Source organism: Asparagus officinalis, chromosome 7, assembly GCF_001876935.1.
Source record: "Asparagus officinalis chromosome 7, Aspof.V1, whole genome shotgun sequence".
Classification (NCBI taxonomy): domain Eukaryota; kingdom Viridiplantae; phylum Streptophyta; class Magnoliopsida; order Asparagales; family Asparagaceae; genus Asparagus; species Asparagus officinalis.
Window position 1 is genome coordinate 87,303,634 of NC_033800.1, and position 12,811 is coordinate 87,316,444.

Below are 12,811 nucleotides of genomic sequence, written 5' to 3' on the forward strand. Positions count from 1 at the left end.
TCCATGACCTCAAGTCATTTACCACAAATAGAATTATTTATCACTAATAATTCATATATACTTCTAACAAAATACGAGGTTTTACAGTAACATTGAGTTGAGCCTAATTGAGTTCTCACCTTGTTTAGAGAACAATCATTTGTTGTGCTTAATTTGTGAAGTTCACTTTGTAATACACTTGTACACCGAGAGGAGTGTGTGGTGAGGACGGAGTCGATACCGAGAAGAGTGGCGTCAGTGGCCTAGTGAGAGGTGATAATTCCAAGCACTTGAAGGAGTCGATATGTGAGGACCAACACTTGAGGTTGTTGCTTGTGTATGTACATTGTGAAGATTTGTGAGAGTTGTCGGTTGACTTGATAACAGAGTGTGTAGAGTTTTCGGTTAGCTAGAAAACCGAGTGTGTAGAGAAGTTCTGGCTTCTAAACCGGGTTGTGTAGTGTATTCTCCTCGAGAGTGGGAAGCGGGGACATAGGACGGAAGGTCCGAACCTCGTGAACATATAGCGTGTTTGGTTTGAATTGGCGCACTTATAACTGTTCATCTTATAGCCTATTGCATTTTGTTTACATTGTCCACTAGTTTGTTTCACCCTTGTGATAGTTTAAATATATCCTTGCATATACTATATAGTATATCTCATTACTAGGATATATCACCTTAGTTATATTGCTTATTCTTGCTCATATCACATTGTATATCTATCTTGCAAGAATAATTTGTTAATAAGTTTCAAATTGGCATAAAATCAAATTAGATTAGCATAAACCCTATTCACCCCCTTCTAGGGTTCTTTCATAGCGACCTTAGGGTTCTAACACAAGCTGTATATTAAGTATGCAAGATATATGGCAGTTGTATACATATATTATCTGCAAAATCCACCAAACAAATTAATCATTCTCAAAATTATAAAAAAGTAAAATAAAAACAAACAACTTCGATCTGAGGACACAACGTGGTTCAAGTAGTTCACAGTAGTGCATAATTAGTATCAAAGTTGTTGTAAAACTAATGAAGTAGAGAAGAAAAGTAGACGAGAAGGAGAGGGAAATTTTATTTTATTCGTTCTTCATTGCTATTACAAAGTGAGGTAGGAATACCTCTATTTATATACAAAGAAATTTTATTTTATTCGTTCTTCATTGCTATTACAAAGTGAGGTAGGAATACCTCTATTTATATACAAACTAAGATGATGATACATGAATCATATTAATTACTCATTCATGAACTTAGTCTTTCAAGAACATGCGTTGTGTTGTTCTAGGAAGAAGATTAATATACTTGGGGAATATCAACTTCTTGTGAAACTAAATGGATATCCATATTATTTCATAACACTCCCCCTTGGATGTCCAACATTACACAAAGAATATTCCTCGTTAAAACCTTACTAGGAAAAAACCCAGTGGGAAAAAAAATCCTAGTGAAAGAAAAAGAGTACACTATTCTTGTGTATTAATTTCTCCCCTGATTCAAATATCATTTGAGATCTTTCAACCAACGCATTCCAATATTTTTTACCAATTTCTCAAAAATTGCAGTTAGCAATGTCTTGGTGAATAAATTCGCCAGATTATCACTCGATTGAATTTGTTGCACAATGATTTCACCATTCTTTTGCAAATCATGTGTAAAGAAGAATTTTGGTAAAATGTGTTTCGTTCTATCTCCTTTAATATATCCTCCTTTTAATTGAGCTACACAAGCTGCATTGTCTTCAAACAAAATAGTCGGAGGATTTTTATTTTCAGAAGATAATCCACTATTCTTCCGGATATAGTGGATCATTGATCTTAGCCAAATACATTCTCGACTGGCCTCATGAATTGCAATTATTTCAGCATGATTCAAGGAAGTGGCAGCAATTGATTATTTCGTAGATTGCCATAAAATAGCGGTGTCACCACATGTAAATAAATAACTAGTTTGAGACCTTGCTTTATGCGGGTCAGATAAATACCCAGCATCAGCATATCCAAGCAAATTAGTTCGAGAATTATAAGAATAAAATAAGCCATGATCAATTGTTCCTTGGAGATAAAGAAAAATATGCTTTATACCGTTCCTATGTCGTTTTGTAGGAGATGAACTAAATCTTGCTAATAAATTTTTAGAAAATGATATATCTGGTCTTGTACAATTAGTAAGATACATTAGTGCACCTATTGCACTAAGATATGGTACTTCAGAACCAAGAATCTTTTCATCTTCTTCTTTTGGTCTAAAAGGATCCTTAGTAGGATCAAGTGACCTGACAACCATTGGGATACTTAATGGATGTGCTTTATCCATGTAGAACTATTTTAATACCTTCTGGGTATAAGCAGTTTGGTGAACAAAAATCACATTTTCTAAATGCTTAATTTGTAAACCAAGGCAAAATTTAGTTTTACCAAAATCTTTGATCTTAAATTCTTTCTTCAAACATTCAATCGCCTTTTGGAGCTCTTCGGGAGTTCCAATCAGATTAAGGTCATCAACATATATAGCAATGATCACAAAATTTGATCCATTCCTCTTTATGAAAACACATGGACATATAGGGTCATTTGTATAACGTTCTTTGACTAAACATTCACTAAGACGGTTATACCACATTCGTCCAGATTGTTTGAGTCCATACAAAGATCTTTGCAACTTAATGGAGTACATTTCTCTAGGATTTGATTTACATGCTTCAGGCATGCTAAATCCTTCAGGGATTTTCATATAGATATCATTATCTAATGTTCCATATAAATAAGTAGTGACTACGTCCATCAGACGCATATCAAGTTTTTCATGTACTGCTAAACTCACAAGATATCTAAATGTAATTCCATCCATTACTGGAGAATATGTCTCATCATAATCAAATCCCAGTCTTTGTGAACATCCTTGGGCTACAAGTCTTGCTTTATATCTCACAATTTCATTTTTCTTAATTCTTTTCCTCACAAATACCCATTTATATCCTATTGGCTTTACACCTTCAGGTGTTTGGACTACCGATCCAAAAACTTTTCGTTTAGCCAGTGAATCTAATTCAGATTGGATCGCATCTTTCCATTTTGATCAATTATTTCTTCACTGATATTCATCAACCGATCTAGGTTCATGATCCTCATCATCTTCCATAATATCAAGTGCTATATTATATGCAAATGCATTGTCGACAATTACTTCTCTTCGGTTCCAACTCTTTCTCGTAATAACAAAATTTATTGAAGTTTTATTTTCTTCAGGAGTTGGCTCTTCAAGAGTGACCTCTACAGGAGGTTGAATTTTATCATTAGCAATATTTTAATCATTCGATCCTCTTTTCTTTCGAGGATTCTTATCTTTGGACAAAGAGGTCTACCACGCTTCAGGCGTGCTTTAGATTCGTTAGCACTTTTAATTTGTCTTTCTGGGATATCAATTTTAATCGGAGCATTTTCTGCTGGAATATACGATTTAGTAATTCTTCTAGAATCACTAAAAGCATCTGATAATTGGTTTGCAATTTTCTGTAAATGTATAATCCTTTGAACTTTCAGTTCATATTCTTTTGTACGAGGATCAAGAAAGTCTAATGATATTGTCCATGTAATTTCCTTTTTCGGTTGATCTTTACCTCCCCCTAATGTTGGGAAATGTGATTCATCAAAATGACAATCTATAAATCTTGCAGTAAATAAATCACATGTTAATGGTTCAACATATTTAATTATAGAAAGTGATTCATACACGACATATAACCCCAATCTTCTTTGAGGGACCATTTTAGTACGTTGAGGCGGTGCAATAGGAACATATACCGCATAACCAAAAAATTTTAAATCAATGATTCGGATAGACCATTTTGTGTATGAACATGAGCTACAGGATGTTCAACACTTATCCCAATAGCCATGCAATAATCATCAAAGGTATGTGATGAATATTCACCAGCATTATCTAGACGAATTTTCTTAAAGGGATAATCAGGAAATTGTGCTTGCAATTTAATTATCTGAGCAAGCAATCTCGCAAACGCTAGGTTGCGACTAGATAATAAACTTACATGTGACCATCTTATTGATGTATCAATTAGTACCATAAAATATCTAAATGGTTCACATGGTGGATCTACAGGCCCACATATATCATCATGAATTCGTTCTAGAAATACAGGGGATTCAGTTCCCACTTTCGTGCTGATAACTTGTTGTAAAACTAATAAAGTCGAGAAGAAAAGTAGACGAGAAGTAGAGAGAAATTTTATTTCATTCATTATTCATTGCTATTACAAAGTGAGGTAGGAATACCTCTATTTATATACAAACTAAGATGATGATATATGAATTATATTAATTACTCATTCATGAACTTAGTCTTTCAAGAACATGCATTTTGTTGTTCTAGTAAGAAGATTAATGTACTATGGAAATATATTCTTCTTGGAAAACTAAATGGACATCCATATTATTTCATAACAAAAGTTTAATTATAGTATTATTATTTAAATAGAACTTTATTTATAATTGTTATCTTCTCGTATGCAACATCACCAACCAATATATATAAGGCAAGAAATTACAACGATTTCCACAGTACTTCCATCTCCTTCTACCGGTACATGCATTTGTTATTTTCTTCTTATTAGATTAGATTAAATTATTTAAAAACAATTAATTATATTGTATGTTTGATCTTTCTTTTCATATCTAGAAATAGCAATAAGTTTTGCAGTATTTTTATCTATTTTCTTCTTATTAGATTAGATTAGATTATTTTAAAAAAATCAATTATACTGTATGTTTGAACTTTTTTTCATATCAAGAAATTGTAATAATTTTTCACAGCACTTTCATCTCCTTCAATATGTATGTGCAATTGTTTTTTTTTCTAATTAGATTAAATATTTGACAAAGTATAGTTATACTATTATTATTTAAATAGATTATTTTTGTATAAAAGTCCAAGAGAATCTCACACATATCTTACATCTTAATACCAATTGTAATACTTCTAAATGGGTGTTGGTTAAAATAAATTTCATGTATGGAGTTAGATTATATGATCCTACTTTAACTGGATTAGATAATTTAATATTTTTTTCTTTACACCCAAACTCTTCCAAAAAACTAAAAGAGAGTAGCAATGTTATGGCTATATATAGTCCACAGGACCGCAGATATCTTAAAAATGAAAAAATAAAACTATACAAATAAAAATCATATTAATTACCCACATACACTCATTGTTTTCAAAACCACCATTCTCCATCTCCATCTATAATATATTCACATCTAAACCCAACTTAAGTTGCTGAAGTCTCCCCCTCACAAACTACACTATTGATCAACCCTTCTTTTTTTCCTTTATACTTAAATTGTATAACATTCATTGTGATAAGGATTCACCTAGGTCCTTTGCCTATCTTGAACACATAATAAAAAATAATGTACTAGACTTTATAGTTAGTTAATAATGAGATCCTATTATTATAAACAAATAAGTAAAGATTAATGGTTCTTAAAAATGTACTATGTTCCACTAGCTTCCACTAAAAACTAGTTAATAGTTTATTCCTCGCCCCGAGATATTTTTAAAATTAATCTTGAGGATTGCTTGCATTAAAAAAGTTATGTTGGAGGGCCCACAAAGTCGGTTTTATAGTTTAAAATTGTCAACACATTTTGTCTCTGATGCCTATCAATTATAAATAATAATATAATTTAATTTATTCAAGTATATATTAATATATTTCTTGACTCTTGTCTTCTCTTTTACTCTTTATTATGTACAAACCCAGCAATTTTTGTTCAATTCCTTCTTCTTTTATTTTTATCTCTTGACATTGTCTTTTGTTTTTCATTACGTACAAGCCCATTTCATGGATTAGGGTCATGGTTTTTGGGGGGAGAAGAAGACAAATGAGTTGATTGTGGTTGACTTTATTATTTGAAGGAGTTAATTTCATGAAACCCCCCTAAACTTTGAGGGTGTTGCACATAACCCCATAAATTTTTTTGTGTNAAAAAAAAGAAAAAAACTTTACCTTATCTCACATAGCGCCCCTGCTTATAATTTTGTGAAAAACTAAAATTTTCTTGGGAGCAAATCTTTAAAATTATAGGGGAGGGAGTATGTTGCGTCTAAACGAAAAGTGATGAAGTTTGAGATTTTTTTCACTCAAAAATATTTTACTTATTTACAAATTACATAAAGTTGGATTATGTGAGATAAGATAAAGTTCAACGGGATTTTGCAAGACACCCTACAGTTTAGGGGGTTTATGTAAGATAAACATAGATTAATGAGGTTATGTGCAACAACCCCCAAAGTTCAAGGGGGTTTGAGAAATTAACCCTTATTTATAGATAGACAATAGGTCTAGGTTGTATCTGGGGCCTAATAGAAAAGCCCAAGGCTGTTTTAATTAGGATACCACACAAACAAAAAACATTAACCCACCCAAACACTCATTGTTTCGAAAACCATCATCTATCATATCCACAACTCAAAACATCTAAACTATACTATAGTTATCATTAATCTTTAGTTTTTGTCTTTTTATTATTTTAAGTCTATCAAATAATGTAGGCTGAGATCTCATATATATATATATATATAATGTTTATCTGTGACACCCTGATTCCGGAGGAAGGAGTCGGGGTTTTCTAAGAGAGCGGCGAAGCCCTGCCGGATTGAGGAGTAAGGATTTCTTCATCAGCCCTTCATTCACCCCCCTTCTTTTCCCTTAGTGTTGCCCTTAGCGGTGATACAAAGGAGAGCTAGTGCCTCGTTTTAGCCGAGACATAAGCTTTACACCTCTGAGATCTCACGCGGATCGACGGGGTTCTGTTTCTATATCCCTTCGCGGATAGACGAAACTCTGCCGGATTATACCGGAAAAGAGATCTTGAAGAGTCGGCGGTCCACGGATATCAACATCCCCGTCACAGGCCAACAACCCACGCAAGCGAGACCGCACCAAACCGGGACCTCGTGTTTATTTTCGTTTAAGTTGTAATATCTTTTGTTTTCATTTTATTCTGTTGTAACGCTTGAAGTTGTAACAGATCTCAAAAAGAGAATATCAATGAAAACAGCGACTTTTACCGAAAACAAGCTGGCGACCACAGTGGGAGCCAACGATCTCGCCCCCGAGATCGTCGTGACGCAACCGGCCTTCAAGATCCGGGTGAATGAAGAGGTCGAATACGAGTTCGACCAGAAGAAGTTCGAAGAATACCTCTCCTCTTCCTCCTCCAGATCTGCCTCCCCGAACCGGCGCAAGAAGACATCCGCTTCCAAGAACGTTCGTGGGACTTCCAACTCAAAGAACCAAGAGCCCTCCGCTGCCTTTGCACCACGCAACGTCCCCATGTTGCTCAGCATGGTCAAGACAGCAAATCCAGCTCTCCCATCAACCTCAAAGGCGATGGATGATGCAACTCCGATTCTGTCCAAAAGGGCACTCCAAAGGCGTCGTCAACGCCTTGCTCAACAACTCGCCAAGGCCAGGGAGTCAAAAGATGGAGTGCGCTATGCAGAGGACTTGAAGTCAAGGCAGCGACAAGAGCAACGGCAAGCAATCAACCTCCCCTCCAAAACAGAAGCGAGTGAGTGGATCCGTGTCAATAGGAACCGCTCCACGCTCGAGGAGCGAATCAAGAAGCGCCGTGCTTTACTGGCGCATGCCCGACTCCTCCTAAAGAAGGCGGAAGAAATGCAGCAAGAAACGGCGGTCAAAGCGCCGACCACAAGCAAACGGGTGTGGGTTCCCAAATCGAAACCAACACTTCCAGCAAAGAAGGGTGAAACCATCGCCCAAAGCTCCTCCAAATCAGGTCATGTTTCTACTATCCCGGCACCTTCAACGGCGCCAAGTAAGAAAGGGGATCATTCAAGATCCCAGGTTCCTTTGACAGGTCACCTCGGTCCCTTACCGGCGAATCGAGGTAGAGTACCCGTCAAAGAACGACTGGGACCATTGAAAGGTCCCCAAGTTTCAAATCAGACTGGGGGTCGATTTAATCCCCCCAATAAAGAAAACAAAGGGAAAGCCCCTATCACCGACCGCATCGGATTGCGAGTCGAATTAAAAGAGCCCGTTCAGTTCATACGCTCACAAAAGCGTAAGATTGAACGGGCCACTCTTGATAAAACTAACCAAGTGTTGCATTCCCAAGGGGAAGCACACTCATCTGAAGATGAGAGTGTTATACTAAGGGACACCCACCAACACTCTGTAGGGTGCTCCAGCTATCAAGCTGATGAGTTGTACTACAGAGCTGGGGGTGTGGGTAAATCTCGAAAGAGATATGTGCAGGATATGAAGTCCCAATGCCCGTGTGCAAGTATCATCAAGACGGTGCTGTCGGAATGCCGCTGCAACAGTCCCCCAAGAAGAATCTCGGTGTTCGAGAGACTCTCCAAGCCGAGGCATTTCCACAAGAAGAAATTGCTCCGCCAAAAAGACGAGTATTCAAGAGTGTCGGTCAACATGACCGGCCGAGGGGAATCAACACCACACTTCAGCATAGAACAGCTCGCTGAGGTATCCCGGTGTATAGCACGGATGCGGCCCGGAACCAGCGGCCGGAAGGGCTACCAAAGAGTACCAAAGGGCCTCTCTCTGGAAGAAGAAGAATCAGATGCTGATTCAGATACCTGCTCCGCCGTCGCATCAGATGACACGGCTTCAAGTGCGGGCCAGCCGTACGAATCACTCATGATCAGTGCCGAACAAATGAACAAAATGCTTGAAGACGCCCTAACTCGGCAGAAAGAAGCTTTCAAATTCGAGATGGAAATGACCCTACAGCGGATGAGGGAGATGCACGATCAGCAACTCGCAGCTTTGACAACTCATCAAGAGGAGCCCACTCGACCCAATCATCAGAACCAAGAAGAGAATGAACGGGAAGGGAATAATGTCATTATTCCTCCTGTCAACAACGACAACGGAAGTGGTCCGGTAGATGATAATGCCAAAGAAGACCACATTACCTCTCCCCAAAACCACTCGAAAATAGAAACGAGTGAAGACAAAAAGATGAAAGACTTGGAGAGCAAAATCAATGCATTGATGAATGCTCAAGAGGTAAAAAGGTCAGGTATACCGTGTCCATATCCGAGGGAGTGGGAATCCATTCCATATCCGGCAAAGTTTAATCTCATTAACTTTACGCCGTTTGATGGAAAGGGTTCCCCTACCCAACATTTAATCTACTTCAAGTCTCATTTAGGAATTATTTCCGGAAATGAGCCCCTCATGGTGCGGTCATTCGTCGGCACTCTTCGCGGAGCTGCCTTCGACTGGTACCGCCGTCTCAAGCCCGGAAGTATCAACGGCTGGGATGACATGGAGGACATGTTCTTGACCAATTTCTTTGATGATGACACCGAGGTTTCGATCGGCACGCTGTTCGATGAAAAACAGAAGAATGGCGAGACGGTTGAAAACTTCGTGAAGAGGTTCCGGAACAAAGCTATGAATTGCAGGGACCCGGTCAGCGAGGAATTCATCCTCGAAACTTGCCACAACAATTTAACATTGGACATCCTTGAAGCCATGGGAACGGCACCGCCAACGACCTGGAAAGACTTGAAGGTGAGAGGGGAAAGAGCCGAGCGACTCCTCAAAAGGAAGAAGGCTGAAAGGGGCCAAATACCAAACAGTGTCCCACAACAGAAGAACTTTACCCCTAGGGGTAAGGGGAAAACACAAGCAAATGCTGTAGATGCGAATCAAGTGTTTGAGGTGCAAGCACAGCCGCAACAGCCCCAGCAGCAACAGAGGGCGCCTCAACAATCGAGATGGCAACAACAGCCCCAAAGGCAAAAGGCCGCGGAGCCGAGGTTCCCAAAGACCTACTCGTTCAAGGAGGATGAAATCCCGGGTATCTTCAAATACCTCGTTCAGAACAACAAGATCAAGTTGCCACCGATTCAGGATCAAGAAGATGCCAAGAGGGTCAACGATCCGAAATACTGTGCATTCCACCGAGCGGTGCACCATCCCACCAAGGTATGCTACGCTCTCAAAGATAAGATTCAGGCCCTAATCGATGTTGGGGTTATCACCATGAAGCAGCCCAAAGAGAAGAAAGTGGGTGCAAACATGGTATCCATTAGTTTCGGGACTGTTCCCTCGAGTTGGTTCCAACACGAGCCGGTGATCAATGCAGCAGTGAAGACGGTGAATGATGATCCTCACCAACAGCGCCAGAAAGGGCTCGTGCCACACACAACCCCAAATGGTGAGATTCTGTGGGTTCATCCGGACTTGATCACAGATGAGCAATGGACCGGATCATCATCAAAAAGAAAGTCAAAAGGAAAAGGGAAATCTTGTTATGGAGCTTCTGCCATTCCAGGAGAAGAGGACGACAAAATCCCAACCTTTCCACTGTCTGAAGACGAACAGGAGGTCTTTGCAACCCGAAGCGGGAACGAGTATCACTACAAGTACCCAGACGCTTCCGAGCAATTGGGCACCAAAACCCCTCCTTCCAAAACGTTGGCAGAATTAGGAATCTCAGCAATTCCCCCAACACCCGCATCTGCGGAGAAAGTCCAGCAAAAGGAGAAGGGGAAAGAGCCTCCGCAGCAAGAAGCCCAGAACCCGAGGCAGTCTCGATTCAATCATCCGATTGGGAGAGACAAACCGGGAAATACGAGCTCACCGCCTCATTTCGACATCATGGCGCAGTTGGCCAACATCCCAGCTCGCATAACTCTATACGAGCTGTTGCGCCTTTCAAAGGACACAAGGAAAGCGCTGCAAGAAGCCTTAAGTGACTCTGAAGCTTTTCTGACTCGGATCAAGCCATCTCCAGAAGGACCAGAGCCGTCAGTTCAACAATGCAACCTGGCGGCGCAACACTTTCCCTGCATCTCCTTCACTAAAGAAGATATGCAGACGAAGAATTCAAAGCATGACTTGGGGTTGGTTGTGATGTTGCTCGCTAGCTCTTTGACGCTCGTTGTCCCTCCCCCTTTCAGGTCACGAACCAGGAGCCCGGAGAGTCGCAGGTTGATGGCGACACACTTTAGTGTTCAACTATCTATTCTAGCTATGTTTCATTTTGGAGCTCCACTATAGACTTTGTTTAGACGGTTAAGGACTTTATTTCTAGATGTTGTAAAGGCTGTGTGCCTTATTTCCTTTACTCAGACTTGTTGTATTTGGGATGTATTAAGAACTCCAGTTTGTTCATTTCAGACATTGACTTTATATTCCTGTATGTTGGATGATGAAATACTATTTTTATCTCTATCATTTTCATCAGTTATCTCTTGTAGTATTTTTCACTTGCTTTGTGCCTACATCTGTTATTGACTCACTAGAGTGATAGAATTGTGATGGTGAAACATGTTATTGCACGGTGTGGTGCATGGCAGGTTTGACATTCTTGGTTTCACCTCGGACTGCAGCCTTGTGTGAACCCAGGGGCGTCACAGTTGGTATCAGAGCTCTAGTTCCAGTATCCTTAGGATCATCCTGTGTCGAGTCGTGGAGCTAGGATAGAGTTTCCTAGGATTCATGTATAGAGTCCGTAGGGATTTCCTAGTATGAGTGAGGACGACTTATGCGTATACCTCAAAATTTGAGGAATTTTTTTTTTTTATGATAACTATTTTGCAAATTTAAAGTATTTTGTGTAAATACTATATGTTGTGAAGATTGTATTGTGATACGTTATTTATAGAAGTTTATTTTTGACTCATGAACTTTTATTTTCTTATGATCAGAGGGATGGCAGGACGTGGTAGACCTCGTACCAGGAGAGCTACCCAGGCGGAGTCACAGCAGACTCCATCAGAGCAGCAGCCAGCTCAGTCCGAGCCTCAGTATTTGGTGGACATCATGGCTCCTCTCATTGCCCGGATGACGGCCATTGAGGACTTGGTGACGACTCATATAGCACCACGGACACCACCACCACCGGTAGCTCAGCAGCAGGGGATACCTGCCGTTCCTGTCAGAGAGAGACCCCCAGAGGTCACGCCTGCAGCTATTCCTCTAGCAGTCCCAGACAGAGCCACCGAGCAGGAGGCTTAGCTCCGTATGGTTGAGAGGTACCAGAAGATGAGAGCACCAGAGTTTCAGGGATCACCAAACCCTCTGGCAGCCCATAAGTGGAAGGAGGATGTGAGCAACATTCTCGACATACTCAGTGTGGACTCAGTTCAGAAGCAGAGGTTGGCATCCTACAGTCTGAAGAGTGATGCCGGGAGATGGTACCGACTTTAGTTCCCTCCAGAGCAGAGGACGACCCTCACATGGGAGGACTTCATATATTTCTTTGATGGGCAGTACATTTCCTCTGCAGCACGGACAGGGAAGGAGCTCGAGTTATCCCGTCTGACCCAGGGGGACATGTCAGTTGCTGATTTTGAGAGCCGGTTCATGGAGCTGTTACATTTCACAGGCATGTGGCAGACAGGAGAGCGTCAGGCTCAGATGTTCTTGGCTGGGCTTCGCCCTAATCTCCGACGGTACCTCGTGTCGAGGAGATTTTATTCAGTCAGGGAGGTAGCTGAGGCTGCCACTTCTCAGGAGATTGAGACTTCTATGTTCCAGAAAGACAAGGAAGGGAAGGCCAAGACCGGACAGAGTGGGGACAAGGGCAAGAACAAGAGATCTTTCTCTGGACCTCAGCAGCAATATCAGGGCCCTTATAAGAAGGGACCCCAGCAGGATCAGAGGGCATTTCAGCAGCGCAAGTTCCAGGGATCTTGTTATAACTATCGCAAGGTCGGACATAAGGCATCGGAGTGCCGTAGCGCACCAACAGGAGCCCAGCAGGGTAAGGGTCCGAACCAGCAGCAGCAGCGACAGCAGGGC

The 12,811-nt window shown here is 40.4% G+C and overlaps 1 protein-coding gene across 1 annotated transcript in view; it reads right to left on the reverse strand.

The window, feature by feature from the left end:
• The window catches only part of LOC109847466, a 14,488-nt gene continuing 4,749 nt past the window's right edge, over nucleotides 3,073-12,811 (reverse strand). The window contains exons 7-8 of the mRNA XM_020416694.1: nucleotides 3,347-3,643; nucleotides 3,073-3,254 (exon numbers count right to left, since the gene is read on the reverse strand). Coding sequence (XP_020272283.1) covers nucleotides 3,073-3,254; nucleotides 3,347-3,643 — 479 coding nt within the window. The remainder of the gene's footprint in view (nucleotides 3,255-3,346; nucleotides 3,644-12,811) is intronic.